General features: G+C 43.5%; 1 protein-coding gene across 1 annotated transcript in view; it reads left to right on the top strand.

Annotated features, from left to right (window-relative positions):
* LOC132830354 (enteropeptidase-like) overlaps positions 1-23,654 on the top strand; it is a 37,344-nt gene extending 13,690 nt beyond the window's left edge. The window contains exons 5-8 of the mRNA XM_060847999.1: positions 13,075-13,207; positions 16,878-17,101; positions 19,261-19,337; positions 23,218-23,654. Of these exons, the coding sequence (XP_060703982.1) occupies positions 13,075-13,207; positions 16,878-17,101; positions 19,261-19,337; positions 23,218-23,361 (578 nt within the window). The 3' untranslated portion in view covers positions 23,362-23,654. The remainder of the gene's footprint in view (positions 1-13,074; positions 13,208-16,877; positions 17,102-19,260; positions 19,338-23,217) is intronic.
* The last annotated feature ends 3,516 nt before the right edge of the window (positions 23,655-27,170 follow it).

Here is a 27,170-nt window from a genome sequence, read left to right on the forward strand (position 1 = left end):
CTTGCATACTAGTGTTTTACAATTCATACACAAGGACTCTCAGATCCCTCTGCATCTCAGAATTATGAAATCTCCCACCATTTAGATAATATACTTCTTTATATTCCTCCTGTCAAAATGGAGAATTTCATATTTTCCCACATCATTCTCCATTTTCTACATCTTTTCCCATTTAACTAATCTTTATTTTAAGCTTTCTGTATTCTCTTGACAGTCTGCCGTCCTCTGTTTGTTTGTATCATCAGTACTTTTGGCAACCACACCTTCCAACCCTTCATCCAAGTCATTTATATAAATTGTAAGCAGTTGAGGTCCCAGCCTCAATCCCTGTGGTATGCAACTCAATACATATTCACAGCTTCTAAAAGGTCTCTTTACGGCTGCTATCTGCTCCCCGTTAGACAGGCAAGAGGCTGGAAGAACACAGCAGGCCAGGCAGCATCAGGAGGTGGAGAAGTCAACATTTTGGGTGTAGCCTTCTTCAGGACTGGGGGTAGATGTGGGGGGGAGCTGCAGATAAATGGGGTGGCAGGGGCAGGGTGGTGAAGTGGGGATAGCTGAAGACAGGTAGAGGGTACAATCTGGTTGGTCAGTGGGAGGAAAACATCTGGTTGGTGGCTGGGGGAAGTGGAAGGAAGGGTGAGGGGCTGGGAATGAAGTCGGGGGATGGGAAGGGAGGTTATTTGGAATTGGAGAATTCAGTGCTATTTGTTAGCTTCTATCTATGCCAATGCACAAGTCACCTATACCAAGAGATTTTATTTTCAAATATAACCTTTGATGAGGCACCTTATCAAATGCCTTCTGGAATTCCAAGTACAGAATATCCATTAGTTCCCCTTTATTCTTGGCCTGAAATAGTCCATGTTCAAATGCAAAAAGTTCTGAACAATATTTAGACTTTGGCTAACAAGTGACAAGCAATATTCGCATCACACAAATGCCAGGCAATGACCATCACCAACAAGAGACATTGCCCCTTGACGTTCAGTGGTGTTACCATCACTTAATCCCCTACTATCTACATCTTCGGGGTTACCATTGACCAGACACTCAATTGGACTCGCCACATAAGCACAGTGACTACAAGAACAGGTCAGAGACTGGGAATACTGCAGCAAGTAACTCACTTCCTGACTCGCCAAAGCCTGTCCATCATCTACAAGGCACAAGTCAGAGTGTGAATGGAATACTCTCCGCTTGCCTGGATGGGGGCAGCTCCAACAACACTCAAGGAGCTTGACACCATCCAGGACAAAGTAGCCCACTTGGTTGACACCACATCCACAAGCATTCACTCCTTCCACCAGTGATGAATCAGCACTTCAGAAATTCATCAAAAATTCTCAGACAGCACCTTTCATACCCACGGCCATTTTCCCCTCGAAGGCCAAGGGCAGCAGATACACGGGCACACTATGCCTTGCAAATTCCCATCCAATTCCGTCACCATCTTGACTTGGAAATGTATCATTGTTCCTTCAGTGTAACAAGGTCAAAACCTTGGAGTTCCCTCCTGAACAATTTGTGAGTCTATGACTGGACATGAATGGCAGATGTTCAAGAAGGCAGCTCACCACCACCTACTCAGGGGCAACTAGGAGTAGAACAAAAGAACCAAGAATATTATACCACAGGACCAGGCCCTTCAGCCCTCCAAGCTTACGCGGATCCAGATCCTCTATCTAAACCTGTCACCTATTTGCTAAGGATCTGTATCCCTCTGCTCTCTGTCCATTCATGAATCTGTTTAGATACATCTTAAATGATGTTATCGCTCCCACCTCTACCACCTCCACTGACAATGCGTTCTAGCCACCCACCACCCTCCCAGTAAAGAACTTTTCCCCTTTCACTTTGAATTTGTGGCCCCTAGTAATTGAGTTCCCCACTGTGGGAGTAAGCTCCATGCTATCCACCCTGACTATACCTCTAATGATTTTGAGGACCTCAATCAAGTCCCCCCCTCAACCTCCATCTTTTGAATGAAAATAATCCTAATCTACTCAACCTCTCTTCATAGCTAGCGCCCTCCATTCCAGGCAATATCCTGGTGAACCTCCTGTGCACCCTCTCCAAAGCATTCACATCCTTTTGGCGACCAGAACTGTACGCAATATTCCGAATGTGGCCGAACCAAAGTCTTATACAACCGTAGCGTGCCAACTGTTGTACTCAATACCCCGTCCGATGAAGGAAAGCATGTCCTATGCCTTCTTGACTACTCTATCGACCTGCATTGCCACCTTCAGGATACAATGGTCGTGAACACCCAGATCTCTCTGTACATCAGTTTTCCCCAGGGCTTTTATTGTATAGTTCACTCTTGAATTGGACCTTCCAAAATGCATTACCTCGCATTTGCACGGATTGCAATCCATCTGCCGTTTCTCTGCCCAACTCTCCAATCTATCTATATTCTGCTGCATTCTCTGACAGTCTCCTTCACTATCTGTTTTTCCATCAATGTTAGTGTTATCTGCAAACTTGCTAATCAGACCACCTATACCTGCCTCCAAATCATTTATGTAAGTCACAAACAACATGGACCCCTGTGGATCACCGCTGGTCACAGTTCTCCATTTTGAGAAACTCCCTTCCACTACTACTCTCTGTCTCCTGCTGCTCAGCCAGTTCTTTATCCATCTAGCTCATACATTCTGGACCCCACATGACTTCATTTTCTCCATCAGCCTACCATGGGGAACCTTATCAAACGCCTTACTGAAGTCCATGGATATGATATCTACAGCCCTTCCCGCGTCAATCAACTTTGTCACTTCCTCAAAGAATTCTATTGAGGTGGTGCGACATGATCTTCCCTGCACAAAACCATGTTGCCTACCACTGGTAAGCCCATTTTCTTCCGAATGTAAATAGATCCTATCCCCCAATATTTTCTCCAGCAGCTTCCCTACCACTGACGTCAGGCTTACTGGTCTATAATTTCCTGGATTATCCCTGCTACCTTTCTTAAATAAGGGGACAGCATCAGCAATTCTCCAGGACCTTACCTGCGTTCAGGGATGCTGTAAAGATATCTGTTAAGGTCTCAGCTATTTCCTCTCTCTCTTCCCTCAGTAACCTGAGATAAATCCCATCCGGACCTGGGGACTTATCCACCTTAATGCCTTTTAGAATACCCAACACTTCATTGCTGACTTGCCCTCGAGTAATCAAAAATCTACCCCTAACATCAACATTCATCATGTCCCTCTCCTTGGTGAGTACCGATGTTAAACACTCATTAAGAATCTCATCCATTTTCTCTGACTCCACACATAGCTTTCCTCCTTTGTCCTTGAGTGAGCCAACCCTTTCTGTAGTTACCCTTTTGCTCCTTAGATACAAACAAAAGGCTTTGGGATTTTCCTTAACCATGTTTGCTAAAGATATTTCATGACCCCTTTTTAGCCCTCTGAATTCCTCGTTTCAGATTGGTCCTACTTTCCCGATATTCTTCCAAAGCTTTGTTTTCAGTCGCCTAGACCTTGTGTGCTTCCTTTCTCCTCTTAGCTAGGCTCACAGTTTCACCAGTCATCCATGGTTCCCTAATCTTGCCATTTCTATTCCTCATTTTTACAGGGACAAGTCTGTCCTACACTCTAATCAACCTCTCTTTAAAAGCGTCCCACATATCAAATGTGGATTTACCTTCAAACAGCTGCTCCCAATCCACATTCCCCAGCTCCTGTCAAATTTTGCTATAACTGGCCTTTCCCCAATTTTTGCTCTTTTCCATTAAGACCACTCTTGTCTTTGTCTAACAGTATTCTAAAACTTACGGAATTGTGATTAGTATTCCCTACTGAAACTTCACCCACCTGGCTGGGGTCATTCCCCACCACCAGATCCAGTATGGCGCCTTCCCAAGTTGGACTATTTACATACTGCTCTATAAAACCCTCCTGGATGCTCCTTACAAATTCTGCTCCATTTGGACTTCTGACACTGCTAAAAAAATTAAAATCTCCGATCACCACCACCTTGTTGCTCATACATCTTTCCATAATCTGTTTGCATATTTGTACCTCTACCTCCTCCTCGCTGTTGGGAGGTCTGTAATACAGCCGCAACTTTGTCACTGCACCCTTCCTATTTCTGAGCTCTGCCCTTATTGCCTTGCTGCTCCAGTCTTTCATAGTGCCCTCCCTCAGCACAACTGTGACATCCTCTCTGACCAGTTATGCAACTCCTCCACCCTTTTTACCTCCCTCTCTATTCTGCCTGAAGCATATATATTTAATTGTCAATCATGGCCTTCCCTCGACCAAGTCTCAGTAATAGCGATAACATCATACTCCCAGGTACTAATCCAAGCCCTAAACTCATCTGCCTTACCTACTACACTTCTCGCATTAAAACAAATGTACCTCAGACCACCTGTCCCTTTGCGTTCATCATCTGCTCCCTGCCTACTCTTCCCCTTAGTCACACTGACTTCATTATCTAGTTCCTTACAGGCTTTAGTTACTACCTCCTTACTGTCCACTAACCACCTCATTTGGTTCCCATCCCCCTGCCACATTAGTTTAAACCCTCCCCAACAGCCTTAGCAAAAGCACCCCCAAGGACATTGGTTCCAGTCCGCCCTAGATGTAGACCATCTGATTTGTAATAGTCCCACCTCCCCCAGAACCGATCCCAATGTCCCAAAAATCTAAACCCCTCCCTCCTGCACCATCTCTCAAGCCACACCTTCAGCCTGCCTGTTCTTTCATTTCTATTCAGACGAGCGTGTGGCTCTGGCACCAATCCTGAGATTACTACCTATGAGGTCCTTCTTTTTAACTTGGCTCCAAACTCCCTAAATTCTGCTTGTAGGACTTCATCCCATTTTTTTTTACCTAGATCACTGGTGTCTATATGCACCACGACAACTGGCTGTTCACCTTCCTCTTTCAGAATGTTCTGCAGCGGATCTGAGACATCCCTGGCCTGTGGACTTGGGAGGCAACATACTATCCGGGAGACTTGTGTTTGACCACAGTACCGCCTATCTACTCCCCTTACAATTGAATCCCCTATGACTATAGCCCTTCCATTTTTTTCCCTGTCCTGCTGTACAGTAGAGCCAGCCACAGTGCCATGAACTTGGCTACTGCTGCTTTCCCCTGGTTTCCAACATGGTATACCTGTTTTGGAGGGAGATGACTGCAGGGGACACCTGCACTGCCTTCTGCTCTTTCTCTGCCTTTTGGTCACCCATTCCCTTTTCCCTCACAATCCTAATCTGCAGTGTGACCAATTCGCTAAACGTGCTATCCACGACCTCCTCAGCATCACGGATGCTCCAAAGTGAGTCCATCCACAGCACCAGAGCCACATACAGTCTAACGAGAGCTGCAGCTGAACACACTTCCAGCACGTGAAGGAGTCAGGGCCATCAGCCGCGTCCCTGAGCTCCCACATTGAGCAAGAGAAACATAACACGGGTCTGGGATCTCCTGCCATTTTTAATCTTAAGCTTGACTTAGTCCAACTATAATATCAAACAATAGATACATGAAAAAAGAAAAAAAACGTTTCTACCAATCAGCCACTGCTCAAGTAAATCCGTTCACTCACCTTCCCAGAGGACAATTGGAACGCTCCCACTCAGCTCCTTGCTCTCACCACTCCTGCTGCTGCTGGAGATGGATGGGCAATAAATGCTGGTCAGCCAGCAATGTCCATTTCCCATGAGTGAATAAAAATAAAAGATTGATTAAACATTGTTTCCCTTTGACAAATCCATGTTGATCCTCTGATAAACTTGAAATGATCCAACTGCCTCACTGTAACTTCTTCAATAATAACGTGTAGCATTTTTCCCTCTGATAGATGCTAACTGACTGGCAATTTCCTGCTTTCTGTCTTTATGCTTTTTAAATGAAGGAATTACATCTACTATTTTCCAGTCTGACCTTTAGTACCTTCTCCTGTACTTTTATAACTAATGACACAGATGCATCCCAGGAAAGGGGATACAAAACACAATCCCTTTTTAAGGAACAGCACTGTCCTGGTGGCCAATCTTCAATTTCTGTCGACTTTAGGGCAATCCTCAAACCCCTTCCTGGATAGTGAAATATGAGAGGCAGTGTAATCACTGCTTCCCTACATGATCAATCCCCGGCACAGGATTTGTTAAAGATAGAATCCAAGATGTTAGTTCTGGGATAATACATACTCCCTTCTGTTTTTGCTGTTTACTGTACTTGCTCTTTTCGTCTTTAATCTCCTTGAACTCATGTACGGGGCAGATATTCTAATTGCCGCACAGTCATCATTCCAGTGTAGATGGGACTTATTATGGGGATTCTGCACAAACCCCATGGTAACAGACTGTGAGTGAATCGCCTGGGAAATTGGATTTTCTGATGTGTAATTCCTCCCTGTGAGATTCCCCTGGAATTCTTTGGAGAGTTCTGATAGATCTAATAAAATAGTAAATCAGGAAATGTTAACCCATTGAATACCTAGTCTAACTCCCGAATAACTATTTCACAGACTGCACAATCATCTCTCACCTTCTCTCTGAGTACCCAATTCATTATCACCCCTTGTGAGGGCTGACCCCACTCGCCCACCCCCCACCCCCCCCGCAGTGAGAACTAACAGCCTTCCCACTCCCTCACAAGACTTGATGACTCTACATTCACCATCCAGCCCAATCCAAACACACCCCCTCTCCTGACCTTGGAATGGATTACCCTTCAACCACAATCCACTGAACCTGATCACACTCTATCCCAACAGGCCTCTTTCTCATCTCCCCACCCGCCACTGGACTCAACCCAACCCTCCCCGTGCCGGATCCTGTCCAGTCCCCCTCCCTCACCACCTTTTGCAGTTGATCTGTCACAATCCCTGAACCCCCACCTCCCCAAGTCTGATACAACCTGACTTCCCCCCCCCCCCCCAATCCCTGTTCCCCTTTCCATACCTGGCTGTCTATCCCTCTACCTTCACCAGACCATATTCGAATACTTTCAAACCAAACTTTCCCAGATCTCGACACCCACCCTGAGACGGACTTGATTTCTCCCACCCACCCTGAGCTACCCTAATCACTGCTGCATCATTTACCAAGCCCCATGGCATCTTCCTTTGGGGCACCCTACCTACTAGGCTCCCTACTGTATCCCCTCGGTATCCTATCCACATGGCTCCCTATCCAGGTGAGATCTTGCTAACCTTATAATCTGGCTCCTCACCCTTCTGCCACTCTACCTACCTCAAACTCTACCCCTTACCCATCTGGCACTCTACCTCCTCCCTGGTAACTACCCTGCTGCTGTCAAAGTGGCTCTCGGGACCATTACATTTCAGAATAGTGAACTTCAGCTGGCAACAGTGGAAAGGGGACATGATTAACCTTCCCCCAACATATTGACTATGCAAGAGCAGTCAGAATGGAGGTACCACCTACATTTCTGAGGGACCCTTGGTTGGAATCTCCCTTTCTGAAGGGCTGGAGTGTGAGATTACCACACCTCAGAATATTTGGCCCATTGTCTGTTTTCTCTGTACCCTTCTCACTTTTTGCAACTGACGTTTAGTTTCAGACAATACCTGAGACTGTCCTTTTCCTCGAGGCCTCAATGTGCCGTATGACTGCTCCCCTAGTAGTTGGAGTGCCAGCTAGAAAGGATGCTAGATGCTAAGTTGTGTCATCTCTAATAACCTTTCCACAATATTCAGTCGAATGGACAGTAATATTGGTGTGCACCAGCTCTCTTCAATGGTCTCTCTCTCTCTTTCACAGTTCAAAGTTCTGCCACTCTCTGCAAGCCTTTTACTCCATTTCACAAACATATCCACTTCACCCTGAAGGAAAGTAGACAATCTTGCATGAGGTTTTGCTGCCAGTTAGGTTCTAAAAATTTCAGCTCCATTGGCGTTGAATGATAAGGCAAAACTATAATTGGTGCCCCTCAATCTTTAAAGAACAATGTGGGAAGCAGTAAGCAAAGTTTAAAAAATAACATTGTTAATTGTCAACTTGCTTATTTAGCAACCAGCTGGGCCACTCGTGGAGTCATTGGGTCGTATAGCATGGAAACAGACCCTTCAGTCCAACCAGTCCATGTCGTTCATGTTCCCAAACTAAACTATATCCACCTGCCTGCGTTTGGCCCATACTACTCCAAACCTTTCCTATTCATGAATTTATCCAAATGTCTTTTAAATGTGTAACTGAACCTACATCGACCACTTCTTCTGGCAGTTCATTCCACACACTAACCACTCTCTGTGGAAGAAAGTTGTCCCCATGTCCTTTTTAAATCTTTTCTTCTGTCATGTTAAAAGTATGCCTTCCAGTTTTGAACTCCCCTGCTTGAGGGAAAGGACCTTTGCTGTTCTCTTCATGATTTTATAAGCCTTAATAAGGTCATTCCTCAAACCCTACAGTCCAGTGAAACAAGCCACAGCCTATCCAGTCTATTATTATAACTTCAATCCTCTACTGCTGTCAACACCCTGGTAAATCTCTTGTGGCCCCTCTCCTGTTGAATGATATCCTTCCTATAACAGGGAGACAGAAGTGTACACAATACTCCAGAAAAGGTCATAGAGTCACAGAGTTATGGAGATGTACAGCACGGAAACAGACCCTTCGGTCCAACCTGTTCACGCCGACCAAATATCCCAACCCAATATAGTCCCACCTGCTAGCACCCGGCCCACATTCCTCCAAACCCTTCCTATTCAAATACCCATCCAATTGCCTCTTAAATGTTGCAATTGTACCAGCCTCCACCACTTCCTCGGGCAGCTCATTCCATACACGTACCACCCTCTGCGTGAAAAAGTTGCCCTTTAGGTCTCTTTTATATCTTTCCCCTCTCACCCTAAACCTATGCCCTCTAAGTTTGGACTCCTCGACCCCAGGGAAAAGACTTTGTATATTTATCCTCTCCATGTCCCTCATAATTTTGCAAACCTCAGTAAAGTCACCCCTCAGCCTCCGATGCTCCAGGGAAAACAGCCCCAGCCTGTTCAGCCTCTCCCTGTAGCTCAAATCCTCCAACCCTGGCAACATCTTTGTAAATCTTTTCTGAACCCTTTCAAGTTTCACAACATCTTTCTGATAGGAAGGAGACCAGAATTGCACGCAATATTCTAATAGTGGCCTAACCAATGTCCTGTACAGCCACAATATGACCTCCCAACTCCTGTACTCAATACTCTGACCAATAAAAGAAAGCATACCAAATGCCTTCTTCACTCTCCTATCTACCTGCAACTCCACTTTCACGGAGCTATGAACCTGCACTCCAAGGTCTATTTGTTCAGCAACACTCCCTAGGACCTTACCATTAAGTGTATAAGTCCTTCTAAGATTTGCTTTCCCAAAATGCAGCACCTCACATTTATCTGAATTAAACTCCATCTGCCATTTCTCAGCCCATTGGCCTATCTGGTCCAGATCCTGTTGTAATCTGAGGAAACCCTCACCGCTGTCCACTACACCTCCAATTTTGATGTCATCTGCAAACTTACTAACTGTACTTCTTATGCTCGCATCCAAATCATTTATGTAAATGACAAAAAGTAGAGGACCCAGCACTGATTCTTGTGGCACTCCACTGGTCACAAGCCTCCAGTCTGAAAAATAACCCTCCACCACCACCCTCTGTCTTCTACCTTTGAGCCAGTCCTGTATCCAAATGGCTAGTTCTCTCTGTATTCCATGAGATCTAACCTTGCTAATCCGTCTCCCATGGGGAACCTTGTCGAACGCCTTACTGAAGTCCATGTAGATCACATCAACTGCTCTGCCCTCATTAATCTTCTTTGTTACTTCTTTAAAAAAACTCAATCAAGTTTGTGAGACATGATTTTCCAAGCACAAAACCATGTTGACTATCCCGAATCAGTCCTTGCCTTTCCAAATACAGGTACATCCTGTCCCTCAGGATTCCTCCAACAACATGCCCACCACTGAGTCAGGCTCACTGGTCTATAGTTCCTTGGCTTGTCTTTACCACCCTTCTTAAACAGTGGCATCATGTTTGCCAACCTCCAGTCTTCTGGCATCTCACCTGTGACTATCGATGATACAAATATCTCAGCGAGGGGCCCAGCAATCACTTCTCTAGCTTCCCACAGAGTTCTTGGGTACCTGATCAGGTCCTGGGGATTTATTCACCTTTAGCCATTTCAATACATCCAGCACTTCCTCCTCTGTAATCTGGACATACTGCAAGATGTCACCATCTATTTCCCTACAGTCTGTATCTTCCATATCCTTTTCCACAGTAAATACAGATGCAAAATATTTATTTAGTATCTCCCCATTTTCTGTGGCCCCACATAAAGGTCGCCTTGCTGATCTTTGAGGGGCCCTATTCTGTCCCTAGTTACCCTATTGTCCTTAATATATTTGTAAAAACCCTTTGGATTCTCCTTAAATCTATTTGCCAAAGCTATCTCATGTCTCATGTCACTGTGGAGTTTATGTCCCCATTTTGCTCTCCTGATTTCCCTCTACTTTCTTTATACTCTTCTATGGATTCACTCGATCTATCCTGTCTATACCTGACATATGCTTCCTTCTTTTTCTTAACCAAACCCTCAATTTCTTTAGTCATCCAACATTCCCTATACCTACCAGCCTTCGCTTTCACCTTGACAGGAATATACTTTCTCTGGATTCTTGTTATCTCATATCTGAAGGCTTCCCATTTTCCAGCCATTCCTTTACCTGGGAACATTTGTCCCCAGTCAGTTTTCAAAAGTTCTTGCCTAATACCATCAAAATTGGCCTTTCTCCAATTTACAACTTCAGCTTTTAGATCTGGTCTATCCTTTTCCATCACTATTTTAAAATGAATAGAATTATGGTCGCTGGCCCCAAAGTGCTCCCCCAGACACCTCAGTCACCTGCCCTGCCTTATTTCCCAAGAGTAGGTCAAGTTTTGCACCTTCTCTAGCGGGTACATCTACATACTGAAATCAGAAAATTGTCTTGTACACACTTAAGAGATTCCTCTCCATCTAAACCTTTAACACTATGGCAGTCCCAGTCTATGTTTGGAAAGTTAAAATCCCCTACCATAACTACCCTATTTTTCTTACAGATAGCTGAGATCTCCTTCCAAGTTTATTTCTCAATTTCACTCTGACTATTAGAGGGTCTATAATACAATCCCAATAAGGTGATCATCCCTTTCTTATTTCTCAGTTCCACCCAAGTAACTTCCCTGGATGTATTTCTGGGAATATCCTCCCTCAGCACAGCTGTAATGCTATCCCTTATCAAAAATGCCACGCCCCCTCCTCTCTTGCCTCCCTTTCTATCATTCCTGGAGCATTTGTATCCTGGAACATTAAGCTGCCAGTCCTGCCCCATTCCTGAGCCATGTTTCTGTAATTGCTATGATATCCCAGTCCCATGTTCCTAACCATGTCCTGAGTTCATCTGCCTTCCCTGTTAGGCCCCTTGCATTGAAATAAATGCAGTTGAATTTATCAGTCCTACCTTGTCCCTGCCTGCCCTGACTGTTTGATTCACTTCTGTTCTCAAATGTACCAGTCTCAGATTGATCTCTTTCCTCACTATCTCCCTGGGTCCCACCACCCCCCCCCTCCCCCCGCACAGCCCCCACCCCCCCTACCCCCCACCCACCTTACTAGTTTAAATCCTCCCAAACAGCTCTAGCAAATTACCCTGCCAGTATATTATTACCCTTCCAATTTAAGTGCAATCCGTCCTTCTTGTACAGGTCACTTCTACCCCAGAAGAGATTCCAATGATCCAAAAATGTGAATCCTTCTCCCATATACCAGCTCCTCAGCCATGCATCCACCTGCTCTATCCTCCTCTTCCTGCCCTTAATAACTCATAGCATTGGGAGTAATCCAGATATTACTAACCTTGAGGACCTCCTTTTTAAATTTCTGCCTAACTCTCTGTAATCTCCCTTCAGAATCTCGACCTTTTCCCTTCCAATATCATTGGTCTCGCCAATCTCCTGAATAATCTCAACATGATGTCCCAACTCCTATACTCAAAGGTCTGAGCAATGAACGCCAGCGTGTTAAACACCTTCTTAATCACTTTGTCACACATAGTCAAGGGCATCTAAGGCCCAGGAACAAATGTCCACACTCTCAATTAGTTGTGCCAAAGGGACAACACACAATTTGAGAGACAGTTGGCGGGGATATCCAGTGCTGCTTCGTTCTGTGTGTGAGATTCCAACAACAATATATTCAGTTACACTCTCAGGGCTCAGACTGTGTATATGTTTACAATTGGCAAATGGGCATTAGGAGTCACTCACCAAGTCACCTCTTGTGTAACCTCTTGATTCCTGAAGAAGGGCTTATGCCCGAAACGTCGAATCTCTTGTTCCTTGGATGCTGCCTGACCTGCTGCGCTTTTCCAGCAACACATTTTCAGCTCTTGCGTAGCGTGCCAACTATTTTTTTAAGTTCAGTACCATTTAAAACCATTTAAAATGTTGAGCTTACTTCAAACAAAGTTGAGTCTTCAAGCAGCAGTTTATGCATTTTTATGAGAATGCAATGACCTTATTGGATGCCTGCAGCTGTTAAAATTTACAATTAAATTAAATGCAGACTTCATTATTTTCAATGAAGTTATTCAGTTCTGATGAAGAGCCATTCTACACTCGAAACATTAACACTGTTTCTTTCTCCAAACCCGCTGCCAGACCTGCTGGGTTTCTCCAGCATTCTCTGTGTCTGTTTCAGATTTCCAGCATCCATGGTTTTTTGCCTTTATTCACATTTTGTTAGAACACATGTTCCCTTTTTGATTTTACTGCCCTGTGTGGGTGAACTCCATTACCATTCTCACTCTGAAGTGTGGGTATTGTCCTGCTAAAAGGCTGCCAGTGCCACAGGCTCTTTCAGAAACAATCACATATATTTCCAGCTTATCCCTGACTGACTGAACTGATAAAACCATTCAAATGTTGAGTGGACATGTTTGCCTCAAGTTCAAAGATTGGGGTTAATGATTCCAGCTTATTCCCTGTGGAGTTTATGATGCATGATCCACTCCATGATTGGTTTTAGAATGTAACACCCCATTTGTTTTGTTTTATATTGAACCAGATTGTCAAGCTTCATCTGCTGGTCAATGCCCATCGGTGGTTACTCTAACCGGGAAGCGTTACAAGTTTCTTTGCCATGGTGCCCTCGTCTCCAATAAATGGGTGCTGACTAGTGCCAGATGTGCGAATCAGAGGTATAGAGACTTTGCTTCTCAGTGATAGATTCAGACATAGTAAAGTATCAATACGATGTGCTGCCTTTTGTGGGCTGGTAATTCAGGAGGGCAGTCTACCTCAAGCCTAAAGATTTGGGCCACTGATAACCAACTTGATAACCTGAATTGTATGTAATACGTGTTACAGAGATTGTAGTATAAACCATAATTCAGTTGGCAGCACTCTTGCCTTTCAATCCTAAGGCTGATTTTGCAAATCCCATGTGGACATCTTGGGTGACTCTCAGTCTTGGGGGAGCATGCTGGCCCAGTGGTTAGCACTGCTGCTTCACAGCACCTGGGACCCTGGTTTGATTCCACCCTCAGATGGCTGTCTGTGTGGAGTTTGCGCATTGTCCCCGTGTCTGTGTGGGTATCCTCCGGGTGCTCCGGTTTCCTCCCACATTAGAAAGATGTGCAGGTTGGTTCGACTGGCCAATCGAAATTGCCCTTAGTGTGCAGGCCAGGTGGATTGGCCATGGGGAAGTGCAGGAATGGAGTGGGTTTGGTGGGATGTTCTTTGGAGAATCCGTATGGACTCAATGGATCAAATGGCTGTTTCCATACTGTAAGGATTCTAGGACTCCAATGCAATTCTGTATTATCAGTTCTGTAGTCTTTTGGAAGGAAGTCAAATCAAATAATCTGTCCTCTCAGATGGCATGGAAGATTCTGTGGTATTATTTTGAATAACAGCAAGAGACTTTACCCTTTTACCTCACCAAATAATTACCCATATTAATGTGATTTCTGAATCTTTAAGCTTGGCCTATCACACAATCTGCCTCACACCCGGCAGCCCATCCACATTCTGTTTCTGTGGGCAGGAACCTAACCCCAGTTAACATTGAGAGTGTGGTGCTGGAAAAGCACAGCAGGTCAAGCAACATCCGAGGAGCAGGAGAATTGATGTTTCGGGCATAAGCCCTTCATCAGGAATGAGGCTTGTGAGCCAAGGGAGTACTGACCCCAGTTAAAACTCATCTCTCCCCAGCAACCCATTCCACCCCAGACTGAAATTATAACATAGACTCATCAAGAAAAAAGGCCCTTCAGCTCATCAAATCATCAACATTGAAGGCTTTTGTTTGTGAGTTGGGTTTGTGACGAGTTTTCCCAACTCTGCATTCCCAACTTCAGAGTGAAAATTCAGAGCATGATTGCAGTGTAGTCAGTTGACTGCAAGTGGTATGGGATATCCTCATGTTCTGACAGACAATATATTAATGCAATTCTTCCTTTTTGATTGCTTTTAAATCTCTTCTGAGTTCTTCAGTATGAAACTGAGTCTTTGCTGCAATGCTGAAGTATTGGTGGGCCTATTTTCAAACGAGACATTAAACCTACTCAAACTTCAAACGGGGGCTCATTGCATTCCTAAAGAAAATAAATAATTCTCAAGTTGCAGGCGAGACTGGTATATTCCCCCCTCCTCCAGTTATTTTGTGGAGGTAACTGAGTGTCGTACCAGAGGAAGCTAATCTATCACCCTGGATAATATAAGTTGGACTGGGTCAGCCTGGATGGCAGGATTCTTGCCCTTAGAACCATTAATACGCCATCATTTTATTTTCCATTGAGCCTTCACTGATGTCAGTTACTTTGCCAAGTTCTTAACATCAAATACAAATGATTGAAATGCTGGAGTGGCATTTGAATTCCAGTTTCCTGTATTCTTAATAACAAGTACATAGCCAAAATGTAACCACAGCACATATGTCACATAGTGAGAGCACTGTCATCAACTGACCAGGAGAATTAGGTCAGTTGATTATTCATTTATTTCCTGTTTGTTGAACCATACTGTGTATAAAATGGTTGTGGCCTCCCCTGCACCACGTAGACTATTGAATGTCACATTTAGTCCTGAGCCTCTGATAATGCATCATTGCTACATCACTGCACATGCCTTCTCTCTTGGCCATGTTGGAATATCAGCTGGATGAACACAAAACAAAAGCCTATATGGCTATTGTTGTTTCATAACCAGGGAAGATCACTTTGACATTGCCTGAAGTATGGTTTATGCTTGTACACCCTACCTTTTTAGTGTCCATCCCCCGTCCGATTTACCCCCAGTTCAATTTACCCCCAGTCTATTTTACCCACCCAGTCCAATTTGCCCCCAGTCTGATTTACTCCCCCAGTCTAATTCACCCCAGTCTGATTTACCCTTGTTTGATATACCCCAGTCTGACTTGACCCCAGTCTGATTTACCCCCCGGTCTGAGTTGCATTAAGCCTTGACATAGGTCTGATCTGATTTAAGTTGAAAAATGTGGCGCTGGAAAAGCACAGCAGGTCAGGCAGCATCTGAGGAGCAGGGGAGTTGACGTTTCAGGCATAAGCCCTTCATCAGTAATGTGGAGGGTGAAGGGGGCTGAGAGATAAATAGGGGGTAGGGTTGGCGCTGGGGGGATGGTAGGTGGGAAAGTGATAGGTAGATGCAGATTGGGGGTAATGGTGATAGGTCAGTGGGGAGGGAATAGGTGGGAAGGAAGATGGACAGGTCAAGAAGGCGGTGCCGAGTTCGAGGGTTGGATCTGGGATGAGGTGGGAGGGAAAGGAAATTTGGAAACGAGTGAAGTTGATGTTGATGCCGTGTGGCTGAAAGGTCCCTAGGTGGAAGATGAGGCGTTCTTCCTCCAGTTGGTGGGTGGCTTGGATTTGGTGATGGAAGAGGCCCAGGACTGATCTTCCGCCTTGGAACCCTTCAACCACACGGCATCAACATCGACTTCACTAGTTTCCAAATCTCTTCTCCTCCAACCCTTAAACCCCTCCAACTCAGCAATGCCCTCTTGACCTGTCCTACCTGTCCATCTTCCTTCCTACCTATCCGCTCCAGCTTCCCCTCTGACCTATCACCATCACGCCCCACCTGCACCTACGTATCGCCTTCCATGCGAAATTCCCTGCACCATCCTATTTATCTCTCAACCCCCTTTCTGCGCCCACCCACCCAAACATTCCTAATGAAGGGCGTATGCCCAAAACATCAATTCTGCTGCTCCTCGGATGCTGTCTGATCTACAGTGCTTTTCAGGTGCCACATTTTTTGATTCTGACTCTCCAGTATCTGCAGTCCTCACTTTTTCCTGGTCTGATTTAAGTTTGATTTACATCTCATCCAATTTGCAAACCAACTGATTTACAGCTGATCTGATTCACATCATTTCCTGATAAACATCCCATTCTGATTCACACATCATCCAATGTTTACCCAGTATACACTGTCCCTATTTATACACCAAACTGTTGGTTCATCCATCAGTTTCTTTTTAACCTTTCTCGATTTCTTTCTTATCCCAGTTTTTCAAAGTAAACGATTCTTGCCCCAACATTAAGTTAAAAATCACACAACACCAGGTTGTAGTCCAACAGGTTTAATTGAAGCACTAGCATTCGGAGCGACGCTCCTTCATCAGGTTCCTTCATAAGGAGCAGCACTCCGAAAGCTAGTGCTTCCAATTAAACCTGTTGGACCATAACCTGGTGTTGTGTGATTTTTAACTTTGTACACCCCACCCAACACCGGCACCTCCAAATCATGCCCCAACATTGCCTTTTCTCTATCTTTTCCGTGGTATTGTGTCTTGTTTCGGGTGCTTGAGGGGGTGAATATGTCTGTTCATGTTATCTGTTTCAGTTCCTTTTCAGCCATTTGTGTCGGTTCTCCCAAACCAGAAAAATACCGTATCGCTGAGCATCACATTGTGGATTGGAAAGGTGAAGGCATTGCATTGCTTCATCTGGAGTCAGAAGTGAATTTCAAGGACTTCCAGCCAATCACCCTGCCCGATTCTGCTGGTCAAACTGAAACAGCTCAAACCACCTGCAGAATTGCCATACAAAAGAACTTACAAACTCCAGGTAAGACTGTATCTATTAACATTCCACACATAAGATATCTCATAGTCACAGGCAGAAGATAAAAATTCCATTCTATCTTTTGATTTGGAGATGCCCGTGTTGCAGTGGGGTGGACAAAGTTAAAAATCACACAACACCAGGTTATATTCCAACAGGTTTATTTGGAAGCACTAGCTTTCGGAGCGATGCTCCTTCATCAGGTGGTTATGGAGAATAAGGTGGTAAGAATAAGATTGGAAGAATTGTGGAGAATAAAATTGTAACTTGTCTTTCACCTGATGAAGGAGCGTCGCTCTGAAAGTTAGTGCTTCCAATTAAACCTGTTGGACTATAACTTAGTGTTGTGTGATTTTTAACTAAATTCAATCTTTTATTCGTCGGCTAGCTACTGAAGCAGATGTCCCACTTCCATCACCATATTTGACAATTGCAGAACTGGTAACTAAGTGCTTTACCTAATGTGACCACTGTTCATTGCAGCATGGCTTAGGACAGAAGTAATAGGTCCATACCAGACTTGAAATGTTAATTCTATTATCTCTTAACAGCTGCTGCCAGGCCTGCTTAGTTTCTCCAGCATTTTCTGTTTTTATTTCAAACTTCCGGCATTTGCAGTATTTTGCTTTTATGTCTTAAGATAGACCTGACGATGGCCACAAGTTGAGTAGCTCTTTACTGTTTTGTCACTCGATTTCCCAGTAAAGTCTAGGAATATCCTGAGAGTCTTCCCACTGTTTCACTGTAACTGCGCTTAGTTCCATGGCATATATCACAGTGGTGTAAGCAAATGGGGTTCCTACCACATTTCTTTTTCTGCCAAAAGGAAATGTTTAGGAAAAGCCAACAAGGGAGCCAACAGAATGGGACTCAAAGCAACACAACTAGAATTAACAAGGAGAGAGAAAAAGACAGAGCAAGCAAAAGTATTCTGATTTAGACCCTACCAAGGTCCTGTGGCAAATTAGGGCTTGAGCTGAGCTCTTTGGATGTCGTGTGATCAGAGCATTGGGTGCACATGGATGAATGCACCAATTAATAAAATTAACATTGTCCCTCCATACCAAGGACTGCAGCAGCTCACCACCATCTTTTCAAGGAGCTCTGGAGCAATACCCAGTGGCCTAGTCAGTGTTGCCTACATCCCACGAATGAATTTTAACAATCCAGTTGTGGGTTGTTCTACTTTCAGATTCATATTTAGATTATGTAGCAAGACCTGGGGTAATTTGGGAATGCGAAGGGTTTGGAGATGTTTACTGTAAATATTGAGAAGCTGCCAGATACAAACAGACAATGGCACTAATGACGGAAGAGTGTGATTGTTGTGTGATGGGGTTACGTTGCCAGTTTCTATATGATGAGACGTGCCTCCCAGATGCAGAGGGAACAGAGGAATTTCTCATGGCACATGTTGAGACAATATTTTAACAAGGACAGGCAGTAAATAAGGTATTTTAGATAAGCAATATCTGCAACCCTCAGCTTTTTAATTCTTCATGAAGACTGTAATTCATACCTTAGCCTTTACAATCTTGGATTACGGTATCTAAACTGTTCTGGATCAATTTGTCTTGGCGAGTAACCCTGTGATAGCGAATAGACTTTATAATATGCTCTTGGAAGTGATTGTCCTTATTATACACAAGGAATCAATTGTCTGTATTACACCAGGGAATTGGCTGTCCAAATAAGTCAACTTCCTGTGCGTTGCAGGGACAGATGATTCCCAATGTGTAATAGGAACTGTCCATTTCCAAAGTCAATTCGCAGCGTGTAATAGGAACAGTTGACTCCTGGAGTATAATATGGACAGATGACTGTCAGAGTGTAATACAGATAATCAATTGACAGAGTATGATAGGAACAGTTGATATTTAGTGCATAATAGGGACAATCTACCCAAGATAAAATCACTGTTCAGACATCAAGAATATCATGCTGTGAGCATGGAGGCTGTGCTACTGGGAAATCTGTGTGCAACCATTTCTACATTTGCTTTGCAAAGTAGAAAACAAAACCCGTGTAGGAGTGTTGCTGCGTTTTTGATATCAGCTTCTGTTTTGTGATCCTGCTCCACAGTGGCTGGAGTTTTGAAACCTTCGTGTTGTTGAAATCAAACTTGTGAAAACCAAACTTTCTGTTTCTGCTTCTTTTGACAGGAAGCTGGAGTGTTATTGCTTCAAATAAGCAAACAATCGTACTGAGACAAAATTGTCAGAAGATCAGTAAATGCCAGGTACATCTGTTGCCGTACTCCATTATGATTTAAGTATAGTGAAGACCGACAATATAGTAAGTTCTCACTTAAGTGACACTGTAATATGGAGGAGCACAAGTGGGCCATTCAGCCCATCGAGTCTGCTGCACCATTCAATAAAATCATGGCGGACCTGATCATTCTCAACTCCACTTTCCTGCCTTTTCCCCATAATCCTCCATTTCCATTCTGACTAAACATCAGTCTGTCTCAGCCTTGAATATGCTTAATGGTCCAGTCTCGACAACCCTCTGTGGTAAAAAAAAATCTCACAGATTCACTACTGTCTTGAGAGGAGAAATTCCTCCTCATCTCTGTCTTAAATGTGTGGCCCTTTATTCCTGGCCTAGACTCTCCCAGACAGAAGGACAACCTCTCCACATCGAATCCCTAAAGTGTGGAAGCAGGCCATTCGGCCCAACAAGTCCATACCAATCCCCAGAGGTGCATCCCATCCAGATCCACCCTATTCCTGCATGTCCCAAGGCCAACCCACCAAATCTGCACATTTTTGGATTGTGAGAGGAAATCACAGCATCCAGAGGAAACCCACGCAGATACGGTGAGAATGTGCAAACTCCACACAGATAGTTGCCTGAGGCTGGAATCAAACCCAGGTCCCTAGTGAGGTGAGGCAGCAGTGCTAACCACTGAACCATGTGCCAAATGTTTATGAATATGTTTCTCAACTGCATTTTCCTGCCTTCTCCCTGTAACCTCCATGATCCTCTTACTAATCAAGAACCTATCTATCTCGGTCTTAAGTACGCTCAATGACCGGGCTTCCATAGCCTTCTGTGGCAATGAATTCCACAGATTCGCCATCCTCTGGCTGAAGAAATTCCTCCTCATTTTATTTCTAAAGGGTCCTAGCCTTTCCTAATCATGAAGACATCTCCACATTCACTCTATCCAGCCCACTCAATATTCTGTAAGTTTCAATGAGATCCCCCTCATCCTTCTATACTCCATCGAGTACAGACCCCAAGTCCTCAACCACTCCTCGTGTGACAAGTCCTTCATCCCGAGGATCATTCTTGTAAACCTCCTCTGGACAGCCTCCAAGACCAGAATAGACAAAGGCCCTGAAACTTCTCATTATATTCCAAATGTAGTTTGACTAGAGCTTCAGTCGTACATCTCAGCTCTAGTTTTATAGCTCTCTCGAAATGAATGCAGACATTGCATTTGCCTTCCAAACTGTCAACTGAACCTGCATGTTAACTTTGATACCCCTGAACTTGTACTCCCAAGTCTGGCTATGCTTCAGATTGCTGCAGCCTTTCCCCATTTAGAAAATAATCTATGCCCCTCTTCTTCCTACTAAAGTGCATAATGTCACACTTTCTCACATGGCATTCCATTTGCCGTTCACCTGCCCACGCTCCCAGCTTCTCCAAGTCCTTCTGCAGACTTCCAGCTTCCTTAACACTACCCCCACCTATCTGTGCAGTATCTGCAGGAGCTGAATGGTGCTCCAACGCAGTTTGCAATCACCTGGTCTAGCATGTACCTACTCGACCATGAAGCCAGGTGCTCAGCCTACTTCAATAAAGAGTGCAGGAGGCATCTGTAAAATAAGGAAGCTACAGCACAGGACTACTTGGGTATCAAACAGCATAAGCAGTAAGTGATAGACGGAGTTGAGCAATGTCACAACCAATAGATCAGCTCTAACTCTCTGCAGTCCTGCCATTTTTAGTTGTGAATGGTAGTAGATAATTAATAGCTCACTAGAAGAGGAGGAGGCTCCTCAAATGCCCCCATCGTTAATGATGGGCGAGCCCAATCCAACAGTGCAAACAAAAACAGAAGTTGCTGGAAGAGCTCAGCAGGTCTGGCAGCAACAGGAATCAGAATTAACGTTTCAGGTCTGGTGACCCATCGTCAGACCATGTTCTGAGGAAGGGTCACTGGACCCAGAACGTTAACTCTGATTTCTCTGCACAGATGCTGCCAGACCTGCTGAGCTCTTCCAGCAACTTCTGTTCTTGTTTCTGATTTACAGCATCCGCAGTTCTTCCAGTTTTGATTTTCCATCGGTGCAAAGATCAAGCTGAAACATTTGCAACCCTCTTCAGCTGGAAGTGCCGAGTGGTTAATCTATCTCTACCTCCTCTAAAGCTCCCCACCCTCACAGCTGCTGGTCTTCAGTCATTTCAGTTCTGTCCAGGTGATATCAGCAAACATTCGGAGGCATTATATTCCGATAGCATTCAGGCTGTAGAACTTCCCTTCACTTTACCCACCTGTGTATTTTTATGCCTCTTTGTTTTCCTAATTTAATTTATTTTTTTCCCTGTAATTTCTGTCGACCTCTGGAGCTTCTGTTGCTTTGAGGCCTGGGTATCTGCCATAAGTGTCCCTTTTTCCCCTTATCCCACTGCTCTGATGTAGATGTCCTTGCAAGTCAGTTCTCCCACTCCACTTTGGCCAGGTCCTGACTTATTTTATTAACATTACCCTGAAGTCCTCCCAATCCAGTACCTTTATTTCAGGTCCACCATTATCCTTTGCCATAACCATCTAAACTCTGGCTGAGTTACAGTGAGCATCACCAAAATGCTGTCCCACTCACCTAAATTAAGGTCCAGTACCACCTCCTCTCTTGTCGGACTTTCTGTGTGCTGGCTTAAAAATCTTTCCTGGATAATTTGAAGAATTCTGCCTCCTCTAGGCCTCTGACACATTGTCAAGCCTAGTTCGTATTCGAGGCGTTCTAACCCTTACTATTATCACCCAGTTGTTTTTTTACAGTTCTCTGAACATATCTGCCCTTCAATCTGTCCCTGACTTTTTGGGGATCTATAGTCCATCACCCCCTTTTTGCTTTTAAGTTCTACCCATATGGTCTCATTTCAGGGACCATCTAAGATTTCATTCCCCCTTACTGTGGTAATTGACTCCTTGATCAATATTGCAAGACCACCTCATTATTACCCTCTGCCCTGTCTTTCCTGAGGGTCTTGTATACCCTGGATGTTTGAGCTACCAGTTCTGCCCCTTCCCTCAACCATATTTATGTGATAACAAAATCACACACATTAATCAGTATCTTCAACTCATTTGCCTCTCTTTCAATACTCCTTGTTTTAAAATAATCTCCATCCAGTCTTGCCAAGCTCCCTTGTATCTTAACTTGAGTAGGTATGCCCTGCCTTCGAGGTTGACATTTTTATCTTCTATATTTGTCTGTGCAATATTGGAGAAACACCAACCTTTGAAGAGTAGGATGCAAAAATGTTTGTCCAAAACTCTGGTTATAAATCCAAAGCTTAACTCCATTACATGGAATCAGTGCACTGCAAACACTGGATCAGTGAGAATGCAACCAATGTGTGTCTGTCAACAGAGTTTGACAGAGCTAATATCACCTGCTGAGAGCACCCCTGTTTAATATACAATGTATGTCTCCCAGTGAGACTCTTTCAGTTTTTATATTCCATACCTGAACTTGTATTTCTAATCAGTTTCAACCTCATACATCTCCGTTGCAAGTGTAGCTTTCTTTGTTTTGATGACACTGTAACTCTGAGCATTCCTCTTTTGTTCAGATGCACTGTTCTTCATTTATTTCTTCAGCACGTTCAAACAGAGATATGTTGCACTGTCATTCATTTTCTCCCAGCACCTCAGATCTATGGGAATTCTAATCTTCTCATCTGACCCTGCTTCATGTTATATCCCAGGCTTAGCATGATCTAAGTCTTGCCTCTTAATGTGTCTTCCCTCTTGTTGTTGCCCCCTATTGATGTTCTGCCTTGTGAAACATCACACTCAACAAGTTTCTCAGTAAAAGCAATCCTTCTGTTACAGACCAACGGAGATGATTCAGCCTTGCTTTCATGATTTATTACAGGTTGCCACAGGCAGTCCCTTAGTGTGCCGAAAGGAAAATAGCGCTTGGGTGCTCACAGCAGTCAGAGGTGCTTGTTCAGCTTCTACGATGACATACAGAAGGGTGAATAAAGCCTTGGCATTAATAAAGAAGTACATCAATTGAACACATAAATGATAAAGTCTTAATGTCTGTTGCTCCATGATATTTTACAATGTTTGGTAAAGTTCTTGCTCCAGATTATAATTCAAACTCCAGGATTATAGTCCAGTAACCCAACCACAATGTACCTGTACTCCCTGCTTATGTCATTGCGTTAGTCGTTCCAAAAGTGTGAGTGCAAATCCCATGACAATTTGAGAAATATTTTTAAAGCATTTGAAGAACAGTTAAAAATTTGACCAACATGAAATTACACTTGCAGGATATACAAATTATTGCTGCTGTTCAGCAAGACTACATCCCAACTATTAGTGGTGTACAATTAAATCTTAATATTATATGGTTTTACATGCTTTGCTATGTATATATCTATAGGTAACTATGTAAATTGAGGGTCTACATGTGAGTGCATGTCTGCGTGAGCTTGTGTATGTGTCTCAGATAAATAAATTCTTGATCAGTAGCGGAATCAAGGGTTAGAGGTAAAATGCAGGAAAATGGACTTGAGGAAATTTGGATCATCCAGGATCCTATTGAATGGCATACTCGACTTGAGGGGCTGAACAGCCTATTCCAGCTCCTATTTCTTATGGTCTTCTTCTGTATGTTTTTCTGTGTCTGTGTGTATCTGTGTGCATGCACATGTACAGAAGTCCTTACTTAAAGTTTTGACTGTATCCTGGAAAATCACAACTTTAAATGAAATGACTTAAAATGAAACATTGGATTTTGTATCGACTCTTACTGGGAATCAGAGTTACATACCTGCAGATATTAGAATAACAATGTACAGACTGAAATAGTCTACCAAACCTGTGTAGTACTATGTATTTCTAGCTCGAAAAAACTTTCAAAACAAAATAGATTACTAAGTCTAAAAAAAAGTAACAATTAAATGCTTTGAGATCATTTTCATCACAAGCTGGAGTTTTCATTCCAAATTTTGAACAGCAGGAAACAGAGAACACCAACACTGCTGACTTAAAGATCAGAGCTTTAAAGGTTTTGATTTTGAATAATTGGAGGGATAGAGGGGGTTGGATGTAAGAGCAGAGGCATGGGAAAAGTTCTTGAAAGCAGGCACTACACATTGGAAGTCTTTAGGAAACAACCTAAATCTTAAACAGCTTTAAACAAATATATTGTTTTGATTTTATTAGCAATTAAAGTGGAAAAACATTAAATAAATGAACCTTGAACAGGGACTCCGTGTACATCTGTATGTTGTATGTGTGTGTGTAAATGTGTGCATATTTGTGCTTGCATATCTATGTTTGTAAACATCTGTCTTTATGTATATCTGTGTGAATGGATATCCGTGTGCTCACACCTCTCTATGTGTATGTTTGCGTATATCTGTCCCTGTATGTGTATATCACTCCCTATGTGTATACTTCTGTCTGTACCTATGTGGGGTTTGGTTCATTTTGGCACAGCCGTTTGGGCACCGGCGTTTTGGCACGGCCATTTGGGCACCAAACCTATTTGGCACCAGCCCATTTGGTGACGGACGGCTTGGCGCTAAGAACATTTCTTTATTTGTAAATCTGTCTGTATGGACAACTTTAGTGTAACAAAATTACAATATATCTGTTATATAACCATCTGTTATGTTGGATAACCACGAATGTTTATCGAATGGTTTAGATAAGTTTAATTTCAACATAAATATACTACTTGTAGATATGAACATATAATTGCATGCTTTTTTTTGTACTAAGTGTTTTTGTATATCGTAGTTGAGCATGCAGCCTCGAAAAGACCAATAGGTATGTTGCTGTTTGCACTTCCTTTGTATAAATTGAGCTCGTACATATTTGGAAACAGAAAAACTAGCTCTCTCCTCGTTTAGCTGTTTGCTCAGACTACAGTTAGCCCTTAGCCTCAGTTGAGTTAACTGAGGGTGCGCTGCCACAAATGTTTCGTTCTTTTGCCATCTTTTTATATTTTTAAATCGTTTTATCCATATGATGGCTGAGGAGGTATTAACAAAACGTAGTAAAGAACCATTTGTGCATAATGGATTCCTCTACGTGTTTGACAAAACAAGCAAAGTTGACAGCGACTTGAAATTTTGGCGTTGTGAGCAAAAACATCGGTGCAAAGCACAGCTCCATACTAAAGCTGGAGAGGTGGTGAGGGAGCTTAGCATGCAACATCCCACCATATGGAAAGTAATAGATGGCCTGCGTAAAGTACAGAAAGGTAGAGATGCATATTATGAAGGGTTACTAGCTGGGCGTGAACCACCACAGAAACTAAAAAAGTATAGACATGCAGATAGAAGAATACATGAAACGGTTCTTAGATTTGAAAACATGGATGTTATTGAGTACTTAAGGAGCCTTGCTCATAATTACTAAATGAACTAAATAAAGCTACGTTACAGTTATTAGTGATTAACGGATTTAATGTTTTTATTTTTCAATAAAGTTACAGTTTTAAAACTTTTTAAAGTTCTACCTTTGAATGATGATGAATCAATCAACATTTTTTCCCAGCGCCAAAACGTCCGTCGCCAAATGGGCTGGCGCCAAGTCAGCTGGCGTCCAAACGGCTGTGCCAAAACACCAGCACCCAAGCGGCTGTGCCCAATCATCCCATTCCGACCTGTGTGTGTTTTGCATGTCTGTCTATCTATCCATCTATCATGTGTATATAATTATTGTTGCCTGGACCCTGGTGAGAATAGTGCATTTGAAATCTAAGTTTCATCAATGGACAAGAAACAATAACTTCTGTATTATAACGAATTGGCCCTCTAGCATGAAAACACAAACTATACCCCCTTTAAATCTAAACATATATACATTCATTCACATGTAGTGTGCAAAATCTTTTTAAAAAGTTGAATACTTGCACGATCACAGGGAAAGAACAAGGCAGTAGGATGAATTAGTTAGCACTTTCAACGACTCAATGTGTGATGGGCTAAATGGGCTCCTTTTGTGCTTTATTGCTCAATTACTCTAGGTTGTGTATGCATATGTATGTCAGAGTGTGTGTCTAGCTGTATCTGTAAATATAAGTCTGTACATCTGCATGTCTATCGGTGTTTACGTATGTATTTAGGTTTGTGTGCATCTGATTCGGGCGGCACGGTGGCACAGTGGTTAGCACTGCTGCCTCACAGCACCAGAGACCCGGGTTCAATTCCCGACTCAGGCGACTGACTGTGTGGAGTTTGCACTTTCTCCCCGTGTCTGCGTGGGTTTCCTCCGGGTGCTCCGGTTTTCTCCCACAGTCCAAAGATGTGCGGGCCATCAGGTGAATTGGCCATGCTAAATTGCCCGTAGTGTTAGGTAAGGGGTAAATGTAGGGGTATGGGTGGGTTGCGCTTCGGTGGGTCGGTGTGGACTTGTTGGGCCGAAGGGCCTGTTTCCACACTGTAAGTAATCTAATCTGATGGTCGACACGGACAAGTTGGACTGCAGGGTCAGTTTCTGTGCTGTCCACCTCTATGACTGTATGAGTGTATGTACTTTGTGTATATGTAAGGTTGTTTAATTGTGTTTTTGGAGTATGTGTGTTTTTTGTGTTTATGTGGGAGGGTGTCTGTGCCTGTGCCTGTAACTGCGAGTTTCTATGTTAAACAATAATGTTAGCAGCAGAACCACAGTCTGTCAGAAACATGCAGTCCACCACATCATTGTCCAGTCAGTTAACACTCCCATTAACAATTCATACCAGGTACATTGTATGTTAATTATACTTTCAAGTTTACTGCTTATCGGTTGTCAGTTTGAGAATGAGGGAGTACTATGTCCTGGAGGATCTGTAAATTAACATACACCGGTGATAATTCCGGGGGA

Source organism: Hemiscyllium ocellatum, chromosome 31 (assembly GCF_020745735.1).
Source record: "Hemiscyllium ocellatum isolate sHemOce1 chromosome 31, sHemOce1.pat.X.cur, whole genome shotgun sequence".
Taxonomy (NCBI): domain Eukaryota; kingdom Metazoa; phylum Chordata; class Chondrichthyes; order Orectolobiformes; family Hemiscylliidae; genus Hemiscyllium; species Hemiscyllium ocellatum.